This window comes from Salvelinus fontinalis, chromosome 17, assembly GCF_029448725.1.
Source record: "Salvelinus fontinalis isolate EN_2023a chromosome 17, ASM2944872v1, whole genome shotgun sequence".
Taxonomy (NCBI): domain Eukaryota; kingdom Metazoa; phylum Chordata; class Actinopteri; order Salmoniformes; family Salmonidae; genus Salvelinus; species Salvelinus fontinalis.
In genome coordinates, this window is record NC_074681.1 from 4,033,071 (window position 1) to 4,057,294 (window position 24,224).

The 24,224-nt window shown below is 46.8% G+C and overlaps 1 protein-coding gene across 2 annotated transcripts in view; it reads left to right on the forward strand.

Annotated features, from left to right (window-relative positions):
• Positions 1–24,224, forward strand: part of slc1a7a (solute carrier family 1 member 7a) — a 236,422-nt gene that overhangs the window by 204,959 nt on the left and 7,239 nt on the right. For both annotated transcript variants that reach the window (XM_055865925.1, XM_055865924.1), the window contains exons 5-8: positions 4,660–4,894; positions 5,796–5,895; positions 6,113–6,346; positions 21,726–21,920. In XM_055865925.1, coding sequence (XP_055721900.1) covers positions 4,660–4,894; positions 5,796–5,895; positions 6,113–6,346; positions 21,726–21,920 — 764 coding nt within the window. The remainder of the gene's footprint in view (positions 1–4,659; positions 4,895–5,795; positions 5,896–6,112; positions 6,347–21,725; positions 21,921–24,224) is intronic.

The window sequence follows — 24,224 nt, forward strand, 5'->3', positions numbered from 1 at the left end:
TGGCTGCTCATGGCGCTCTGACGGCTCTGGCTGCTCATGGCTCGCTGGCGGCTCTGGCAGATCCTGTCTGGTTGGCGGCTCTGGCAGATCCTGTCTGGTTGGCGGCTCTGGCAGATCCTGTCTGGTTGGCGGCTCTGGCAGATCCTGTCTGGTTGGCGGCTCTGGCAGATCCTGTCTGGCTGACGGCTCTAGCGGCTCCTGTCTGGCTGATGGCTCTAGCGGCTCCTGTCTGGCTGACGGCTCTGTAGGCTCATGGCAGACGGGCGGCTTTGCAGGCTCATGGCAGACGGGCGGCTTTGCAGGCTCCTGGCAGACGGATGGCTCAGATGGCGCTGGGGAGACGGATGGCTCAGATGGCGCTGGGGAGACGGATGGCTCAGATGGCGCTGGGGAGACGGATGGCTCAGATGGCGCTGGGGAGACGGATGGCTCAGATGGCGCTGGGGAGACGGATGGCTCTGGCCGGATATGGCGCACTGTAGACCTGGTGCGTGATGCCGGAACTGGAGGCACCGTGCTAATGATAAGCACCTTCCTACTAGTGCGGGGAGCAGGGACAGGGCACACTGTATCCTCAAAGCCTACTCTACCCCTGATGCGTGGTACCGGCACTGGTGACGCCGGGCTGAGGACAAGCACATCAGGATTAGTAGGGGGAGAATATATAGTGTGTACAGGGCTCTGGAGACGCACTGGTAGTTTAGTGCGTGGGGCCGGAACTGGAGGCACCGGGCTAGATGCACGCACTACAGGGAGAGTGCGTGGAGGAGGAACAGGGCTCTGGAAATGCACTGGTAGCCTAGTGCGTAATGTAGGCACTGTAGGTACTAGGCTGGGGCGGGGAGGTGGCGCCGGAAATACCGGACCGTGCAGGCGTACTGGCTCTCTTGAGCATTGAGCCTGCCCAACCTTACCTGGTTGAATGCTCCCGGTCGCCCTGCCAGTGCGGCGAGGTGGAATAGCCCGCACTGGGCTATGCAGGCGAACCGGGGAAACCATGCGTAAGGCAGGTGCCATGTATGCCGGCCCGAGGAGACGCACTGGAGACCAGACGCGTTGAGCCGGCCTCATGACACCTGGCTCAATGCCCAATCTAGCCCTACCAGTGCGGGGAGGTGGAATAACCCGCACTGGGCTATGCACACGTACAGGAGACACCGTGCGCTCTACTGCGTAACACGGTGTCTGCCCGTACTCCCGCTCTCCACGGTTAGCCTGGGAAGTGGGCGCAGGTCTCCTACCTGCCCTTGGCCCACAACCCCTTAGCCCCCCCCCAAGAAATTTTTGGGAATTACTCACGGGCTTTTCGGGCTTCCGTGCAAGACGCGTCCCCTCATAACTCCGGTTCTTCACTCCAGTAGCCTCTGCTCTCCTCAGTGCCTCCAGCTGTTCCCATGGGAGGCGATCTCTACCAGCTAGGATCTCCTCCCATGTGTAGACACCCTTTCCGTCCAAAACATCGTCCCATGTCCATTGCTCCTTCTTTTCCTGTCCCTTTCTCCTTTGACTCCGCTGCTTGGCTCTGGGTTGGTGGGTGGTTCTGTTGCGATAATCCTCCTCCTCTTCATCAGAAGAGGAGGAGCAGGGATTGAACCAAGGTGCAGCGCGTTGAAATGACATGAGGAATTTATTTAACAAGACAAAACGAACTATACTTGAAAATGATACAAAATAACAAAACGAAAGTAGACAGTCCTGAACGACGAACTTACATACAACGTGAAGAACGAAATGAACAGGAACAGACTACATGAAACGAACAAACCGTATACAGTCCCGTATGGTGCAAACATTGACACGGACACAGGAGACAACCACCCACAACGAACACTGTGAAAACACCTACCTAAATATGACTCTTAATTAGAGGAACGCCAAACACCTGCCTCTAATTAAGAGCCATACCAGGCAACCCATAAACCAACATAGAAACAGAAAACATAGAATGCCCACCCAACCTCACGTCCTGACCAACTAACACACAAAACTAACATAAATAGGTCAGGAACGTGACAAATATCATTGGTTCATTTCTCAAATATTAAAATGGCATAGAAAGAGCAGCATACAATAAATACAAATGGATAGCATTCGATCATAGACTCACTTAAGACCACAAAAGCCTACAAACAACCACAATGGCAAAGTCACAACAATCACAACAATCACAAGAATGGCTTCAGATCAAAGTCCACGTTGAGACCGAAGGGAGCAAGGGTCTTTAAGTTAAAGATCCAAGCAGCCTCTCGTTTTAACAATAAATGATCAAGGTCACCCCCTCTCCTAGGGAGGGTGACATGTTCGATGCCAATATAACGCAGAGACGAAATCGAGTGGCCTGCCTCCAAAAAGTGGGCCGCAACTGGGTAAGTCAAGTTTTTGCACCTAATGGTGCCACGATGCTCTGAGATACGTACTTTTAATTTGCGCTTTGTTTTACCCACATAATTTTTTACCACAAGGACAAGTTATAAGATAAATAACTGCCTTAGTGGAGCACGTGATAACACCTTTGATTTGAATCTGTTTCCCTGTTTGTGGGTGTTTGAAGGATCTACATTTATAAGTGCCATTACATTGAGCCATTACACTTGTAATTTCCATCCAGTAGGGGCGCAAATAGACGTTGTTCAGGAATATCTTGAGGTGGTGAGTCAGAGTGAACCAAATGGTCTCTGAAAATTTTCGTGGGGCAGAAATCTCAGAGACCAGTTGGTCGTCTCTGCGTTATATTGGCATCGAACATGTCACCCTGCTTCAGTGTCTTTAGATATTTTTGTCAGATGTTACTATGGAATTCTGAAGTATAATTACAAGCATTTCATATGTGTCAAAGGCTTTTATGACAATTACATGAGGTTGATGCAAAGAGTCAATATTTGCAGTGTTGACCCTTCTTTTTCAAGACCTCTGCAATCCGCCCTGGCATGCTGTCAATGAACTTCTGGGCCAAATCCTGACTGATGGCAGCCCATTCTTGCATAATCAATGCTTGGAGTTTGTCAGAATTTGTGGGGGTTTGTTTGTCCACCCACCTCTTGAGGTTTGACCACAAGTTCTCAATGGGATTAAGGTCTGGGGAGTTTCCTGGCCATTGACCCAAAATATCGATGTTTTGTTCCCCGAGCCACTTAGTTGTCACCTTTGCCTTATGGCAAGGTGCTCCATCATGCTGGAAAAGGCATTGTTCGTCACCAAACTGTTCCTGGATGGTTGGGAGAAGTTGCTCTCAGAAGATGTGTTGGTACCGTTCTTTATTCATGGCTGTGTTCTTAGGCAAAATTGTGAGTGAGCCCACTCCCTTGGCTGAGAAGCAACCCCACACATGAATGGTCTCAGGATGCTTTACTGTTGGCATGACACAGGACTGATGGTAGCGCTCACCTTGTCTTCTCCGGACAAGCTTTTTTCCGGATGGCCCAAACAATCGGAAAGGGGATTCATCAGAGAAAATGACTTTACCCCAGTCCTCAGCAGTCCAATCCCTGTACCTTTTGCAGAATATCAGTCTGTCCCTGATGTTTTTACTGGAGAGAAGTGGCTTCTTTGCTGCCCTTCTTGACACTAGGCCATCCTCCAAAAGTCTTCGCCTCACTGGGCGTGCAGATGCACTCACACCTGCCTGCTGCCATTCCTGAGCAAGCTCTGTACTGGTGGTGCCCCGATCCTGCAGCTGAATCAACTTTAGGAGATGGTCCTGGCGCTTGCTGGACTTTCTTGGGCGCCCTGAAGCCTTCTTCACAACAATTGAACCGCTCTCCTTGAAGTTCTTTATGATCTGATAAATGGTTGATTTAGGTACAATCTTACTGGCAGCAACACCCTTGCGTGTAAAGCCCTTTTTGTGCAAAGCAATGATGACGGCACGAGTTTCCTTGCAGGTAACCATGATTGACAGAGGAAGAACAATGATTCCAAGCACCACCCTCATTTTGAAGCTTCCAGTCTGTTATTCAAACTCAATCAGCATGACAGAGGGATCTCCAGCCTTGTCCTCGTCAACACTCACACCTGTGTTAACGAGAGAATCACTGACATGATGTCAGCTGGTCCTTTCGTGGCAGGGCTGAAATGCAGTGGAAATGTTTTTGGGGATTCAGTTCATTTGCATGGCAAAGAGGGACTTTGCAATTAATTGCAATTCATCTGATCACTCTTCATAACATTCTGGAGTATATGCAAATTGCCATCATACAAACTGAAGCAGCAGACTTTGTGAAAATGAATATTTGTGTCATTCTCAAAACTTTTGGCCACGACTGTATACTACACATACACCGAGTATACAAAACATTATGAACACCTGCTCTTTCCATGACATACAGCGTTGCAGAGTTGCAGTTCTTCACACAAACCGGTGCGCCTGGTATCTACTACCATACCCCGTTCTAAGGCACTTAAATATTTGGTCTTGCACGTTCACTCTCTGAATGGCACACATACACATCCATGTCTCAATTGTCTCAAGGCTTAAAAATCCTTCTTTAACCTGTCTCCTCCCCTTCATCTACACTGATTTGAAGTGGATTTAACAAGTGACATCAATAAAGGATCATAGCTTTCACCTGAATTCACCTGGTCAGTCTATGTCATGGAAAGAACATGTGTTCTTAATGTTTTGTCCACTCAGTGTATCCTGTATGTCTCTGGTCTGTTTAGTACCGTACCAGGAGTATCCCCATCATGAAGACCCCTCCGCCCACGGTGACAGCCGCCCTGATGGAGAGCACCACCCGGAGGGTCTATATCTACGGTGTCCAAGACGACAACGGAACAGACATCCAGAACTTCTCCCTGGACCTGACGCCACCGCCAGACATCCAGATGCGCACGCTGCCCGGGACCAGCGACGGCATGAACGTCCTAGGGATCGTCATCTTCTCCGCCACAATGGGTGAGTGACCTCTAACCACTGACCTCTAACCCTAACCCCCCCCCAGACACTGTGTAGTGTCATTATGGATGAGGGACAGTTCCACGGACACACACACCCACCAAGGCATACTATCTTGTAGTGTCATTACGGTTGACACCATCGTTCCTCCCTTCAGCCACAGCCTGAGTGACAGTTAACTTTTAATTTACTGTTATGAGAATTTCGTTATCAATGTTCATAAACTTCAATTAATCTACTCAGCAACCCAGAGTTTGTAATGTTCTGGTTTAAATGAAACAGACAGAGTTCCCAGCTTACAATAGTCAAAATGTTTATTCACGAGAGCACTCTGAAGTCCATTATACAAAGACATCCATTTTATACCTTGCTCCTTACTTACGCACATACTTCCACACAAACAGTAGATATCTTACGCACATACATACACACGAACAGTAGGTGAGTTGTATCCTTCTCCAGAGTTCTCACCACTGTGTATCACTACCCAGCCAACAGTTCCATTCCCCCGAGATTAGGGAAACCTTGAGAAGTACTCCCTGTCCTATCATAAGTTTCTCTGAGTTCTAGCCAGGTCGGGTCAAACACAGTTGAATTGTTCTCGGTATTTTCTTAGGCACACACATACACACACATTTCTCTCCCGCACAGGTCTCTTCTGAACCTAGTTGGACTTACGTTTAATACTTTAATTATTCCTTATACAGGCTACATAAACTATAATCCCTAATAGTTAGGTTTCAGGGTGGAATCATTTAATCATTATCTTTAAACATATACATTCCCTTATCATTTACCCTTTTTTTCTCTCTTCAATGTTGATCACAAACCTTTAGCAAATCAATCTGGCCCATGGTGTCCATGCTGTCTCAGTCTAACACAATGTGTTGTTGTTGTCTAGGTATCATGCTGGGTAGAATGGGGCCTAATGGCAGCGCCCTGGTCAACTTCTGTCAGAGTTTAAACGAGGCTGTCCTGAAGATTGTTGCCATAGTGATCTGGTAAGAGTTGTAGCTTACGGGAAGAGCAACGCACAACATGTCCTCTCAATAACATCGTATTAGACAACATGCTGAGCTAGTCATGTGTGCGGGAGTGTCAACAAAATAGTTCATATTCTATTCTACCTCAACCAATCACCTGGGCCAGTTTAAGAACTAACCTGTCTCCCATGACAAGAACCAAAACAAAAAACGCTACCTTCCTGGTCCACTGCAGGTACTTCCCATTCGGCATCGTGTTCCTGGTGGCCGGTAAGATCCTAGAGATGGATGACCCGTCAGCCATGGGGAAGAAGCTGGGTTTCTATGCCATCACCGTGGTGATGGGCCTGATCCTCCATGGTCTCTTCATCCTCCCGGCCATGTACTTCTTCATCACCAAGAAGAGCCCCATCGTCTACATCAGGGGCATCCTGCAGGCCCTGCTCATCTCCCTGGCAACCTCCTCCAGGTAAACAACAACAACCCTAGCCTCAACTCTAACTCTACCTTAACCCTAATCCTAGCCTAAACTCTAATCCTACCTTAACCCCAACCCTAGCCTCAACTCTAACTCTACCTTAACCCTAATCCTAGCCTAAACTCTAATCCTACCTTAACCCCAACCCTAGCCTCAACTCTAACCCTACCTTAACCCTAACCCTAGCCTCAACTCTAATCCTACCTTAACCCTAACCCTAGCCTCAACTCTAACCCTACCTTAACCCTAGCCTCAACTCTAACCCTAACCCTAACCCTAACCCTATCTTAACCCTAGCCTCAACTCTAACCCTACCTTAACCCTAACCCTAGCCTCAACACTAACCCTACCTTAAACTTAACCCTAGCCTCAACTCTAACCCTACCTTAACCCTAACCCTAGCCTCAACACTAACCCTACCTTAACCCTAACCCTAGCTCGAGCCACAGCCCTAACCCTAACCCAATACACCCCCCCTTCTCCTCAATGGGACCCTTCTCTAATGTCTTGTCTTGTCCTTGTCCCTCCTGTTTTTTATTTACTTGATTTCATTAAAACATACAGGATCTGTATAGCGCCTGTGCCCGTGCACACTTAACGCCACAACCCTAACCCTAAATCCAACCACAACCCTAACCCTAACTCCAACCACAACCCTAACCCTAACCCTAACTCCCACCACAACCCTAACCCTAACCCTAACTCCAACCACAACCCTAACCCTAACCCTAACCCTAACCCTAACCCTCCAACCACAACCCTAACCCTAACTCCAACCACAACCCTAACTCCAACCATAACCCTAACCCTAACTCCAACCACAACCCTAACTCCAACCACAACCCTAACCCTAACCCTAACTCCCACCACAACCCTAACTCCAACCCTAACACTAACCCTAACCCTAACTCCAACCCTAACCCTAACTCCAACCACAACCCCAACCCTAACTCCCACCACAACCCTAACCCTAACCCTAACTCCAACCCTAACCCTAACCCTAACTCCAACCACAACCCTAACCCTAACTCCAACCACAACCCTAACCCTAACTCCAACCACAACCCTAACCCTAACTCCAACCACAACCCTAACCCTAACTCCAACCACAACCCTAACTCTAACTCCAACCACAAGCCTGACCCTAACCCTAACTCCAACCACAACCCTAACTCTAACTCCAACCACAAGCCTGACCCTAACCCTAACCCTAACCACAACCCTAACCCTAGCTCCAACCACAACCCTAACCCTAACCCTAACTCCAACCACAAGCCTGACCCTAACCCTAACCCTAACCCTAACTCCAACCACAACCCTAACCCTAACCTTAACCCTAACCCTAACTCCAACCACAACCCTAACCCTAACATTAACCCTAACCCTAACCCTAACCCTAACTCCAACCACAACCCTAACCCTAACCTTACCCCTAACCCTAACCCTAACTCCAACCACAACCCTAACCCTAACTCCAACCACAACCCTAACCCTAACTCCAACCACAACCCTAACCCTAACTCCAACCACAACCCTAACCCTAACTCCAACCACAACCCTAACCCTAACTCCAACCACAACCCTAACCCTAACCCTAACCCTAACTCCCACCACAACCCTAACCCTAACTCCAACCACAACCCTAACTCTAACTCCAACCACAAGCCTGACCCTAACCCTAACTCCAACCACAACCCTAACCCTAATCGTAGCTCCAGCCTCAACCCTAACCCTAACCCTAACTCCAACCACAACCCTAACCCTAACTCCCACCATAACTCTAACCCTAACTCCAACCACAACCCTAACTCTAACTCCAACCACAAGCCTGACCCTAACTCCAACCACAACCCTAACCCTAACTCCAACCCTAAACCTAACCCTAACTCCAACCACAACCCTAACCCTAACCCTAACTCCAACCACAACCCTAACCCTAACCCTAACTCCCACCACAACCCTAACTCCAACCCTAACACTAACCCTAACCCTAACTCCAACCCTAACCCTAACTCCAACCACAACCCCAACCCTAACTCCCACCACAACCCTAACCCTAACCCTAACTCCAACCCTAACCCTAACCCTAACCTTAACCCTAACCCTAACCCTAACTCCAACCACAACCCTAACCCTAACCCTAACTCCAACCACAACCCTAACCCTAACTCCAACCACAACCCTAACCCTAACTCCAACCACAACCCTAACCCTAACTCCAACCACAACCCTAACCCTAACTCCAACCACAACCCTAACTCTAACTCCAACCACAAGCCTGACCCTAACCCTAACCCTAACCACAACCCTAACCCTAGCTCCAACCACAACCCTAACCCTAACCCTAACTCCCACCACAACCCTAACCCTAACCCTAACCCTAACCCTAACCCTAACCCTAACCCTAACCCTCCAACCACAACCCTAACTCCAACCATAACCCTAACCCTAACTCCAACCACAACCCTAACTCCAACCACAACCCTAACCCTAACCCTAACTCCCACCACAACCCTAACTCCAACCCTAACACTAACCCTAACCCTAACTCCAACCCTAACCCTAACTCCAACCACAACCCCAACCCTAACTCCCACCACAACCCTAACCCTAACCCTAACTCCAACCCTAACCCTAACCCTAACTCCAACCCTAACCCTAACTCCAACCACAACCCTAACCCTAACCCTAACTCCAACCACAACCCTAACCCTAACTCCAACCACAACCCTAACCCTAACTCCAACCACAACCCTAACCCTAACTCCAACCACAACCCTAACCCTAACTCCAACCACAACCCTAACCCTAACTCCAACCACAAGCCTGACCCTAACCCTAACTCCAACCACAACCCTAACTCTAACTCCAACCACAAGCCTGACCCTAACCCTAACCCTAACCACAACCCTAACCCTAGCTCCAACCACAACCCTAACCCTAACCCTAACTCCAACCACAAGCCTGACCCTAACCCTAACCCTAACCCTAACTCCAACCACAACCCTAACCCTAACCTTAACCCTAACCCTAACTCCAACCACAACCCTAACCCTAACATTAACCCTAACCCTAACCCTAACCCTAACTCCAACCACAACCCTAACCCTAACCTTACCCCTAACCCTAACCCTAACTCCAACCACAACCCTAACCCTAACTCCAACCACAACCCTAACCCTAACCCTAACCCTAACTCCCACCACAACCCTAACCCTAACTCCAACCACAACCCTAACTCTAACTCCAACCACAAGCCTGACCCTAACCCTAACTCCAACCACAACCCTAACCCTAATCGTAGCTCCAGCCTCAACCCTAACCCTAACCCTAACTCCAACCACAACCCTAACCCTAACTCCCACCACAACTCTAACCCTAACTCCAACCACAACCCTAACTCTAACTCCAACCACAAGCCTGACCCTAACTCCAACCACAACCCTAACCCTAACTCCAACCACAACCCTAACCCTAACCCTAACTCCAACCACAAGCCTGACCCTAACTCCAACCACAACCCTAACCCTAACTCCAACCCTAACCCTAACCCTAACTCCAACCACAACCCTAACCCTAACCCTAACTCCAACCACAACCCTAACCCTAACCCTAACTCTCACCACAACCCTAACTCCAACCCTAACACTAACCCTAACCCTAACTCCAACCCTAACCCTAACTCCAACCACAACCCCAACCCTAACTCCCACCACAACCCTAACCCTAACCCTAACTCCAACCCTAACCCTAACCCTAACCTTAACCCTAACCCTAACCCTAACTCCAACCACAACCCTAACCCTAACCCTAACTCCAACCACAACCCTAACCCTAACTCCAACCACAACCCTAACCCTAACTCCAACCACAACCCTAACCCTAACTCCAACCACAACCCTAACCCTAACTCCAACCACAACCCTAACTCTAACTCCAACCACAAGCCTGACCCTAACCCTAACCCTAACCACAACCCTAACCCTAGCTCCAACCACAACCCTAACCCTAACCCTAACTCCAACCACAAGCCTGACCCTAACCCTAAACCTAACCCTAACTCCAACCACAACCCTAACCCTAACCTTAACCCTAACCCTAACCCTAACTCCAACCCTAACTCCAACCACAACCCTAACCCTAACCTTAACCCTAACCCTAACTCCAACCACAACCCTAACCCTAACATTAACCCTAACCCTAACCCTAACCCTAACTCCAACCACAACCCTAACCCTAACCTTACCCCTAACCCTAACCCTAACTCCAACCACAACCCTAACCCTAACCCTAACTCCAACCACAACCCTAACCCTAACCCTAACTCCCACCACAACCCTAACCCTAACTCCAACCACAACCCTAACTCTAACTCCAACCACAAGCCTGACCCTAACCCTAACTCCAACCACAACCCTAACCCTAATCGTAGCTCCAGCCTCAACCCTAACCCTAACCCTAACTCCAACCACAACCCTAACCCTAACTCCCACCACAACTCTAACCCTAACTCCAACCACAACCCTAACTCTAACTCCAACCACAAGCCTGACCCTAACTCCAACCACAACCCTAACCCTAACTCCAACCACAACCCTAACCCTAACCCTAACCCTAACTCCAACCACAAGCCTGACCCTAACTCCAACCACAACCCTAACCCTAACTCCAACCACAACCCTAACCCTAACTCTAACTCCAACCACAAGCCTGACCCTAACTCCAACCACAACCCTAACCCTAACTCCAACCACAACCCTAACCCTAACCCTAACTCCAACCACAAGCCTGACCCTAACTCCAACCACAACCCTAACCCTAACTCCAACCCTAACCCTAACCCTAACTCCAACCACAACCCTAACCCTAATCGTAGCTCCAGCCTCAACCCTAACCCATTGTCCAGCCCAGTGGTTCCAACCTTTTTTTAACTGTGGCTCACCTTGATGGGTTCAAACATTCTGTGACACATCTAAAAATGTCCCAATTCATTTATTTAGTGGTAATGATCATCTTAGCTGATCCATAGTGCAAATCATCTATTTTCTGTGACAAACATTTTTCCCAAATTAAATAGGGTTTATTTAAACTATTTTCATTGTTACTTACCCATTATGGTTCAGTTGTGTATTAAGAGCAACTCGCAAATATCCGATAGAAGGAAAAACATATAGGCCCAGCTAAGGTAAAACACAGTGCCTTCGGGAAGTATTCAGGCCCCAAGATTTTTTCACCATTTTGTTACGTTACAGCCTTATTGTAAAATTGATTACATTGTCCCCCCCGTCCCCCCCATCAATCTACACACAATACCCCATAGTGACAAAGCAAAAATGGGTTTTTAGAAAATGTCGCTAATTTATAATTCTGGGGGGGAAATATCACATTTACATAAGCATTCAGACCCGATTACAGCCTCGAGCATTTTTGGGTATGACGCTACAAGCTTGGCACACCTGTATTTTGGGAGTTTCTCCCTTTCTTTTCAAGCTCTGTCTGGTTGGATGGGGAGCATCGCTGTACAGCTATTTTCAGGTCTCTCCAGAGATGTTATATGTATACTTTGACAATATAAGTAATTTAACTTGCCATGTCAATAAAGTCTATTGAATTGAATTGTTAGATCGGGATCAAGTCCGGGCTCTGGCTGGGCCACTCAAGGACATTCAGAGACTTGTTCCGAAGACACTCCTGCGTTGTCTTGGCAGTGTGGTTAGGGTCGTTGTCCTGTTGGAAGGTGAACCTTCACCTCAGTCTGAGGTCCTGAGTGCTCTGGAGCAGGTTTTCAGCAAGGATCACTCTATACTTTGATCCGTTCATCTTTCCCTCGATCCTGACTAGTCTCCCTGTCCCTGCCGCTGAAAAACATCCCCATAGCATGATGCTGCCACCACCATGCTTCACCGTATGGGATGGTGCCAGGTGTCCTCCAGATGTGAAGCTTGGCATTCAAGCCAAAGTTTTCAATCTTGGTTTCATCAGACCAGATAATTTTGTTTCTCATGGTCTGAGAGTCCTTTTGGCAAACTCTAAGCGGGCTGTCATGTTCCTTTCACTGAGGAGTGGCTTCCGTCTGACCACTCTACCATAAAGGCCTGATTGGTGGAGTGCTTCAGAGATGGTTGACCTTTTGGAAGATTCTCCCATCTCCACAGAGGAACCTCTAGAGCTCTGTCACAGTGACCATCGGGTTCTTGGTCACCTCCATGACCAAGGCCCTTCTCCCCCGATTGCTCAGTTTGGCCGGGCGGCCAGCTCTAGGAAGAGTCTTGGTGGTTCCAAACTTCTTCCATCTAAGAATGATGAAGGCCGCTGTGTGTTTGAGGACCTTCAATGCTGCAGATTTTTTTAATACCCTTCCCCAGATCTGTGCCTCGGGATGTTCCCCAGTTGTGGAAGGAGGGCCCGAGTGAAAACGTTTGACAGAGGAATGTTTTCACTAGCCAGGTCGTGTGCGTAAACTTAGCCTATGTGCTATTGTCAGCTCTTTCCACAGGAGGCTGCTGAACGGAGAACAGCTCACAATAATGGCCAGAACGGAGCAAATGGAATGGCATCAATCACATGGAAACGAGGGTTTTGATGTTTTTGATACCATTCCACTGATTCCGTTCCAGCCATTACCACAAGCCCATTCTCCCCCAATTAAGGTGCCACCAACCTCTTGTGACTCTATCGTTCAACATCGTCTATCATTCAATGATAGAGGATTTGGCAAAAAAAAGCACATGTATAATGGGACCAGCAGTCTATGTTTTTACCACCACTGCAAAGTCCAAGCTTCACCTCAACCTGCAGCTAGCCTTGGTACCGGTACCCCCCTGTACTGTATATAGCCTTGTTATTGTTATTTTATTGTGTAACTTTTTAAAAAACTTTAGTTTATTATTATTTTGGATATATTTTTTGCAAATACTTTCTTCAAAAAATCTGCATTGTTGGTTAAGGGCTAGTAAGTAAGCATTTCACAGTTAGGTCTACTGTACACCTGTTGTATTCGGCTCATGTGACAAATACAATTTGATTTGATAAAAAAATATCCAGTCCCAAATGATTCTTCTCACCCACAGACATCTACACTCATCCGTTTACATTGTCTCACACCTTTCCTTCCTCTTCCACCTCTCCTTCCACCTCTCCTTCCATCTCCCCTTCCACCTCTCCTTCCACCTCTTCTTCCACCTCTCCTTCCATCTCTCCTTCCACCTCTCCTTCCATCTCTCCTTCCACCTCTCCTTCCACCTCTCCTTCCACCTCTCCTTCCTCTTCAATCTCTAGTCTCTGGTCAAATGTCGTGCACGGGAATAGGGAATAGGGTAACCCTAACCCTAACCCTAACCCTAACCCTAACCCTAACCACAACCCTAACCCTAGCTCCAACCACAACCCTAACCCTAACCCTAACTCCAACCACAAGCCTGACCCTAACCCTAACCCTAACCCTAACTCCAACCACAACCCTAACCCTAACCTTAACCCTAACCCTAACTCCAACCACAACCCTAACCCTAACATTAACCCTAACCCTAACCCTAACCCTAACTCCAACCACAACCCTAACCCTAACCTTACCCCTAACCCTAACCCTAACTCCAACCACAACCCTAACCCTAACTCCAACCACAACCCTAACCCTAACCCTAACCCTAACTCCCACCACAACCCTAACCCTAACTCCAACCACAACCCTAACTCTAACTCCAACCACAAGCCTAACCCTAACCCTAACCCTAACCCAACCCTAACCCTAATCGTAGCTCCAGCCTCAACCCTAACCCTAACCCTAACTCCAACCACAACCCTAACCCTAACTCCCACCACAACTCTAACCCTAACTCCAACCACAACCCTAACCCTAACTCCAACCACAACCCTAACCCTAACTCCAACCACAACCCTAACCCTAACTCCAACCACAACCCTAACTCTAACTCCAACCACAAGCCTGACCCTAACCCTAACCCTAACCACAACCCTAACCCTAGCTCCAACCACAACCCTAACCCTAACCCTAACTCCAACCACAAGCCTGACCCTAACCCTAAACCTAACCCTAACTCCAACCACAATCCTAACCCTAACCTTAACCCTAACCCTAACCCTAACTCCAACCCTAACTCCAACCACAACCCTAAACCTAACCTTAACCCTAACCCTAACTCCAACCACAACCCTAACCCTAACATTAACCCTAACCCTAACCCTAACCCTAACTCCAACCACAACCCTAACCCTAACCTTACCCCTAACCCTAACCCTAACTCCAACCACAACCCTAACCCTAACCCTAACTCCAACCACAACCCTAACCCTAACCCTAACTCCCACCACAACCCTAACCCTAACTCCAACCACAACCCTAACTCTAACTCCAACCACAAGCCTGACCCTAACCCTAACTCCAACCACAACCCTAACCCTAATCGTAGCTCCAGCCTCAACCCTAACCCTAACCCTAACTCCAACCACAACCCTAACCCTAACTCCCACCACAACTCTAACCCTAACTCCAACCACAACCCTAACTCTAACTCCAACCACAAGCCTGACCCTAACTCCAGCCTCAACCCTAACCCTAACCCTAACTCCAACCACAACCCTAACCCTAACTCCCACCACAACTCTAACCCTAACTCCAACCACAACCCTAACTCTAACTCCAACCACAAGCCTGACCCTAACTCCAACCACAACCCTAACCCTAACTCCAACCACAACCCTAACCACAACCCTAACTCCAACCATAACCCTAACCCTAACTCCAACCACAACCCTAACTCCAACCACAACCCTAACCCTAACCCTAACTCCCACCACAACCCTAACTCCAACCCTAACACTAACCCTAACCCTAACTCCAACCCTAACCCTAACTCCAACCACAACCCCAACCCTAACTCCCACCACAACCCTAACCCTAACCCTAACTCCAACCCTAACCCTAACCCTAACTCCAACCCTAACCCTAACTCCAACCACAACCCTAACCCTAACCCTAACTCCAACCACAACCCTAACCCTAACTCCAACCACAACCCTAACCCTAACTCCAACCACAACCCTAACCCTAACTCCAACCACAACCCTAACCCTAACTCCAACCACAACCCTAACCCTAACTCCAACCACAACCCTAACTCTAACTCCAACCACAAGCCTGACCCTAACCCTAACTCCAACCCTAACCCTAACCCTAACTCCAACCACAAGCCTGACCCTAACCCTAACCCTAACCCTAACTCCAACCACAACCCTAACCCTAACCTTAACCCTAACCCTAACTCCAACCACAACCCTAACCCTAACATTAACCCTAACCCTAACCCTAACCCTAACTCCAACCACAACCCTAACCCTAACCTTACCCCTAACCCTAACCCTAACTCCAACCACAACCCTAACCCTAACTCCAACCACAACCCTAACCCTAACCCTAACCCTAACTCCCACCACAACCCTAACCCTAACTCCAACCACAACCCTAACTCTAACTCCAACCACAAGCCTGACCCTAACCCTAACTCCAACCACAACCCTAACCCTAATCGTAGCTCCAGCCTCAACCCTAACCCTAACCCTAACTCCAACCACAACCCTAACCCTAACTCCCACCACAACTCTAACCCTAACTCCAACCACAACCCTAACTCTAACTCCAACCACAAGCCTGACCCTAACTCCAACCACAACCCTAACCCTAACTCCAACCACAACCCTAACCCTAACCCTAACTCCAACCACAAGCCTGACCCTAACTCCAACCACAACCCTAACCCTAACTCCAACCCTAACCCTAACCCTAACTCCAACCACAACCCTAACCCTAACCCTAACTCCAACCACAACCCTAACCCTAACCCTAACTCTCACCACAACCCTAACTCCAACCCTAACACTAACCCTAACCCTAACTCCAACCCTAACCCTAACTCCAACCACAACCCCAACCCTAACTCCCACCACAACCCTAACCCTAACCCTAACTCCAACCCTAACCCTAACCCTAACCTTAACCCTAACCCTAACCCTAACTCCAACCACAACCCTAACCCTAACCCTAACTCCAACCACAACCCTAACCCTAACTCCAACCACAACCCTAACCCTAACTCCAACCACAACCCTAACCCTAACTCCAACCACAACCCTAACCCTAACTCCAACCACAACCCTAACTCTAACTCCAACCACAAGCCTGACCCTAACCCTAACCCTAACCACAACCCTAACCCTAGCTCCAACCACAACCCTAACCCTAACCCTAACTCCAACCACAAGCCTGACCCTAACCCTAAACCTAACCCTAACTCCAACCACAACCCTAACCCTAACCTTAACCCTAACCCTAACCCTAACTCCAACCCTAACTCCAACCACAACCCTAACCCTAACCTTAACCCTAACCCTAACTCCAACCACAACCCTAACCCTAACATTAACCCTAACCCTAACCCTAACCCTAACTCCAACCACAACCCTAACCCTAACCTTACCCCTAACCCTAACCCTAACTCCAACCACAACCCTAACCCTAACCCTAACTCCAACCACAACCCTAACCCTAACCCTAACTCCCACCACAACCCTAACCCTAACTCCAACCACAACCCTAACTCTAACTCCAACCACAAGCCTGACCCTAACCCTAACTCCAACCACAACCCTAACCCTAATCGTAGCTCCAGCCTCAACCCTAACCCTAACCCTAACTCCAACCACAACCCTAACCCTAACTCCCACCACAACTCTAACCCTAACTCCAACCACAACCCTAACTCTAACTCCAACCACAAGCCTGACCCTAACTCCAACCACAACCCTAACCCTAACTCCAACCACAACCCTAACCCTAACCCTAACCCTAACTCCAACCACAAGCCTGACCCTAACTCCAACCACAACCCTAACCCTAACTCCAACCACAACCCTAACCCTAACTCTAACTCCAACCACAAGCCTGACCCTAACTCCAACCACAACCCTAACCCTAACTCCAACCACAACCCTAACCCTAACCCTAACTCCAACCACAAGCCTGACCCTAACTCCAACCACAACCCTAACCCTAACTCCAACCCTAACCCTAACCCTAACTCCAACCACAACCCTAACCCTAATCGTAGCTCCAGCCTCAACCCTAACCCATTGTCCAGCCCAGTGGTTCCAACCTTTTTTTAACTGTGGCTCACCTTGATGGGTTCAAACATTCTGTGACACATCTAAAAATGTCCCAATTCATTTATTTAGTGGTAATGATCATCTTAGCTGATCCATAGTGCAAATCATCTATTTTCTGTGACAAACATTTTTCCCAAATTAAATAGGGTTTATTTAAACTATTTTCATTGTTACTTACCCATTATGGTTCAGTTGTGTATTAAGAGCAACTCGCAAATATCCGATAGAAGGAAAAACATATAGGCCCAGCTAAGGTAAAACACAGTGCCTTCGGGAAGTATTCAGGCCCCAAGATTTTTTCACCATTTTGTTACGTTACAGCCTTATTGTAAAATTGATTACATTGTCCCCCCCGTCCCCCCCATCAATCTACACACAATACCCCATAGTGACAAAGCAAAAATGGGTTTTTAGAAAATGTCGCTAATTTATAATTCTGGGGGGGAAATATCACATTTACATAAGCATTCAGACCCGATTACAGCCTCGAGCATTTTTGGGTATGACGCTACAAGCTTGGCACACCTGTATTTTGGGAGTTTCTCCCTTTCTTTTCAAGCTCTGTCTGGTTGGATGGGGAGCATCGCTGTACAGCTATTTTCAGGTCTCTCCAGAGATGTTATATGTATACTTTGACAATATAAGTAATTTAACTTGCCATGTCAATAAAGTCTATTGAATTGAATTGTTAGATCGGGATCAAGTCCGGGCTCTGGCTGGGCCACTCAAGGACATTCAGAGACTTGTTCCGAAGACACTCCTGCGTTGTCTTGGCAGTGTGGTTAGGGTCGTTGTCCTGTTGGAAGGTGAACCTTCACCTCAGTCTGAGGTCCTGAGTGCTCTGGAGCAGGTTTTCAGCAAGGATCACTCTATACTTTGATCCGTTCATCTTTCCCTCGATCCTGACTAGTCTCCCTGTCCCTGCCGCTGAAAAACATCCCCATAGCATGATGCTGCCACCACCATGCTTCACCGTATGGGATGGTGCCAGGTGTCCTCCAGATGTGAAGCTTGGCATTCAAGCCAAAGTTTTCAATCTTGGTTTCATCAGACCAGATAATTTTGTTTCTCATGGTCTGAGAGTCCTTTTGGCAAACTCTAAGCGGGCTGTCATGTTCCTTTCACTGAGGAGTGGCTTCCGTCTGACCACTCTACCATAAAGGCCTGATTGGTGGAGTGCTTCAGAGATGGTTGACCTTTTGGAAGATTCTCCCATCTCCACAGAGGAACCTCTAGAGCTCTGTCACAGTGACCATCGGGTTCTTGGTCACCTCCATGACCAAGGCCCTTCTCCCCCGATTGCTCAGTTTGGCCGGGCGGCCAGCTCTAGGAAGAGTCTTGGTGGTTCCAAACTTCTTCCATCTAAGAATGATGAAGGCCGCTGTGTGTTTGAGGACCTTCAATGCTGCAGATTTTTTTAATACCCTTCCCCAGATCTGTGCCTCGGGATGTTCCCCAGTTGTGGAAGGAGGGCCCGAGTGAAAACGTTTGACAGAGGAATGTTTTCACTAGCCAGGTCGTGTGCGTAAACTTAGCCTATGTGCTATTGTCAGCTCTTTCCACAGGAGGCTGCTGAACGGAGAACAGCTCACAATAATGGCCAGAACGGAGCAAATGGAATGGCATCAATCACATGGAAACGAGGGTTTTGATGTTTTTGATACCATTCCACTGATTCCGTTCCAGCCATTACCACAAGCCCATTCTCCCCCAATTAAGGTGCCACCAACCTCTTGTGACTCTATCGTTCAACATCGTCTATCATTCAATGATAGAGGATTTGGCAAAAAAAAGCACATGTATAATGGGACCAGCAGTCTATGTTTTTACCACCACTGCAAAGTCCAAGCTTCACCTCAACCTGCAGCTAGCCTTGGTACCGGTACCCCCCTGTACTGTATATAGCCTTGTTATTGTTATTTTATTGTGTAACTTTTTAAAAAACTTTAGTTTATTATTATTTTGGATATATTTTTTGCAAATACTTTCTTCAAAAAATCTGCATTGTTGGTTAAGGGCTAGTAAGTAAGCATTTCACAGTTAGGTCTACTGTACACCTGTTGTATTCGGCTCATGTGACAAATACAATTTGATTTGATAAAAAAATATCCAGTCCCAAATGATTCTTCTCACCCACAGACATCTACACTCATCCGTTTACATTGTCTCACACCTTTCCTTCCTCTTCCACCTCTCCTTCCACCTCTCCTTCCATCTCCCCTTCCACCTCTCCTTCCACCTCTTCTTCCACCTCTCCTTCCATCTCTCCTTCCACCTCTCCTTCCATCTCTCCTTCCACCTCTCCTTCCACCTCTCCTTCCACCTCTCCTTCCTCTTCAATCTCTAGTCTCTGGTCAAATGTCGTGCACGGGAATAGGGAATAGGGTGCCATTTGGGACACATCCCCAATGTGTCCCTCTGATAGTGTGTAATGGCTCATATGAAGTGATATTGCCTCCTTATTAGTCTCTGCTCCTCAGTTCCTCAGCTCCCCAGTTCTGATAGTGTGTAATGGCTCATATGAAGTGATATTGCCTCTTCATTAGTCTCTGCTCCTCAGTTCCTTGGCTCTGATAGTGTGTATTTAAATATATATATATATATATATATATATATATACAGTATTTAACCTTTATTTAACTAGGCAAGTCAGTTAAGAACAAATTCTTATTTACAATGACGGCCTACCCCCGGCGACGCTGGGCCAATTGTGCACCGCCCTATGGTACTCCTAATCACGGCCAGAAGTGATACAGCCTGGATTCAGAACCAGGGACTGTAGTGATGCCTCTTGCACTGAGATGCAGTGCCTTAGACTGCTGCGCCACTTGGGAGTCCATGGAGTAATGGAGTGATATTACCTCTTCATTAGTCTCTGCTGCTCAGCTCCACGGCTGTTGGACAGACAGATTTAGTTTCATCAGACGGGACTGTGTCAGAGCAGACTTGGGTTTCTGTCTCGCGTATTAGAACATAATTGAGAATGATCGAGTATCTGCAGTCAGGATGTCCTTAATCAGTGAAATATATTTTATAAAGCTATTTTTACATCAGCAGTTGTCACAAAGTGGTTTACAGAGCCTCCCACAGAAGTGCTGTTTCTGTGTCAGTCTTTAAGTTCCTCGACTACCCATAATTAAACGTTGACAGCAGGAGTGGTGTGAATTTAATGACAATGATGTATCTTTCAGTGAATCTCTCTGTTGTTGTATGAATCATTGAATCATTTAAATCATAAATAAGAGTTGAATTTGGTTTAATTTAAATGATAAAATAATATCTTGAATCACTAGCCCTCCAACTGACTGCGTCTCTCTTGTCATTATTACTCATTAAAGCTTGAATCCTTAATTGAAAATATAACAAAGCATCTCCCCGCCCCTGTTTCGATAAAAAGCTGAGCAATGGGCTGGAGAAATATAACCACTCTCAAATTCAGACAGCACAATGGATGCAAGGACTGACCATCCATGATATCAACATTATAGTTTTAACCATGTTTTGAGGCTATACAGTGCTTGTTTACATTTATGTTGTGTTCAAACATTGTAGTTAAAAAAGCTTATATTTTGGGTTCTGATGGGCTACGACAGTTGAACTAAGCTCATTAGGCATTTCTATGTTATATTCTTCAAGAATCAATGATTATATATCACTCATTTAAAAGTCAGAAAATGGATGTTGCAACTAAGGATTCTAGCTTCAAGGGAAGGCATTGATATCCTCAGTACTATCCTCAGTACTATCCTCAGTACTATCCTCAGTACTATCCTCAGTACTATCCTCAGTACTATCCTCAGTACTATCCTCAGTACTATCCTCAGTACTATCCTCAGTGAAAACATTGTTTACATTACCTTCAAAGTGTCACAGACTAAATTTCATTACATTTCGAGACTGAGTTTCAACTAGACAAACGCCTTGCTGTAAGATTTTAAAATAAACTTTTCTTCTCGTTCTTCTTCTTGCCCGAGTCAGTAAACACAGACTACCTGGGGTGAGAATGTCACCTGTTGAAGTGTGAAATTATAACTTCAAGGAAAGTCATGAATAGAAATTGATGAACAGTTTTTTGTTCACGTGATCTGCGTCACAAGGTGGTCCTCTGTTTGTCCCCTTACCTAGCTCGGAAGTTGACTACTTCCTGAGACAATAGAGTTGAGCGTGTTTCATCTAATCATTTTCTCCCCAGCTCGGCCACGCTGCCCATCACTTTCAAGTGCCTCCTGGAGAACAACCACATCGACCGACGCATCATCCGCTTCGTGCTCCCCGTGGGCGCCACCATCAACATGGACGGGACAGCGCTCTACGAGGCCGTGGCAGCCATCTTCATCGCCCAGGTCAACAACTACGAGCTAGACTTTGGCCAGATCATAACCATCAGGTATAACGCCTATTTAGCCTTTATATTAAGTTATGTAGCCTATATAGCCTTTATATTAAAGCTATGTAGCCTATATAGCCTTTATAGTACAGATATGTAGCCTATATAGCCTTTATAGTACAGGTATGTAGCCTATATAGCCTTTATAGTACAGGTATGTAGCCTATATAGCCTTTATAGCCTTTATAATACAGACATGTAGCCTACATAGCTTTTATAATACAGGTATGTAGCCTACATAGCTTGTATAATACAGGTATGTAGCCTATATAGCCTTTATAGTACAGGTATGTAGCCTATATAGCCTTTATAGCCTTTATAATACAGACATGTAGCCTACATAGCTTGTATAATACAGGTATGTAGCCTATATAGCCTTTATAATACAGGTATGTAGCCTATATAGCCTTTATAGCCTTTATAATACAGACATGTAGCCTACATAGCTTGTATAATACAGGTATGTAGCCTATATAGCCTTTATAGTACAGGTATGTAGCCTATATAGCCTTTATAGTACAGGTATGTAGCCTATATAGCCTTTATAGCCTTTATAATACAGACATGTAGCCTACATAGCTTTTATAATACAGGTATGTAGCCTACATAGCTTGTATAATACAGGTATGTAGCCTATATAGTCTTAGAAGATAAACAACTTACTTGAAAAAGGGTTATAGTGTTTTATGCCGGGATTCAATCCAAAACTGTGTTCGCGCCTGACAATAAAGCCGACATCTGCAGTATTAACTTTAGTTCGATCTCCACTGGCGCGGTAATATTGCCTTTAAAAGCTGCGTTAGCTACAAGCGCAACTGGACTGAACCCCAGCTTTAGTATGAAAAGGGATGCATGGGGCATCACAATTACAAACTGACTTATTGAACACTGTAGAAAGAAGTCCTAATCAGAACATGTGGCATCAACAAACAGCCTGCCCACTGGGCAACAACTGGTTGAGTCAAAGTTTTTACCCCTCCGTGTGTTGAATCAATGTGGAAATCTGATTGGATTTGCAAAAAGACATCTACGTAAGGGTATTTCATTTTTTTTCAATCAACTTTTAACCTAAATCCAATGACATGGTGACATTTGCTGTTGATTTCACGCTGAATTCAGGTTAGTTGACAACTCAACCAAATGTAAATCACAACTAGACTTTGAACTGACGTCTGTGCCCAGTGGGGGACTTCCTGGTCAGAAACCTGGAAGTGGTTGTAGTGAAAGCTCTAATTACCGAAATGGAACTTCCTTCATTGAAACACATTGATTATCATATTGATTATTGATTGCTAAATCATCCATTTATGTATATTCCCTGTGGAATTATTTTGACCAAAATAGCAAGGGTACAACACATCTGTAGCTTTGCGGTTTGTGAAGCACAGAAATGAATCTAGTGTTACAGTTTTGAGGATGAATTAATGAATATTATGAGATTATACTGAATCAAGCACGTAGATAAATGTAAATGTGACATGTGACTGTACTACGGCTTACTTCACAGTGATGTACCCCGTAAAGTAAATCCTTAAATCAGTGGTTATTACATAGCAGAGACAGTCAGACGCACGCACACACACACACACACACACACACTCCTCCCCCTGTAGACCTACGGTGTAAAATGGCCTTGCCCTCCCCTGATTTAATGACATGTTAAACTGTAATAACATTAAGCAGGCCTGTCCTATCCTCCTTTACTCGTCACAGACTCCTGCTTTCCAAATGGCACCCTATTTCCTGTATAGTGCACTACTTTTGACCAGGGCCTATAGGGCTTTGGTCAAATGTAGTGCACTTTATGGAGAATAAGGTACCGCTTGGGACGCGAGCCGACTTTGGCCAGGCAGGCAGTAATCTCCTGGCAGTAAGACCCATATGACCTGTATAACTCAGCTCTCTTGTCACGACAGAATTATCAGGAGGGCTTTTAATATTCTTCTGTAGCGTCCTGTTTTATTCCCGTGACGTTTGGCTGTTTGGAACGATAGTCCATCTGTGACGTCCCCTCCCTAGAGGCTGTGTCAGAGAGTGTGTCAGAGAGTGTGTCAGAGAGTGTGTCAGAGAGTGTGTCAGAGAGTGTGTCAGAGAGTGTGTCAGAGAGTGTGTCAGAGAGTGTGTTCCAAATGGCATTCTGTTCCCTTTAGAGTGAACATTCTGAACATTGCATTCTGGTCAAAAGTAGTGCACTCTAAAGGGAATAGGGTGCCATTCGATTATGCATGAATTGACCACCAGTGTGGCGGTAATATGGTCACCGTAACAGCCCATGTCATGTCAAATGTCAAGCAGCCTGTGTAT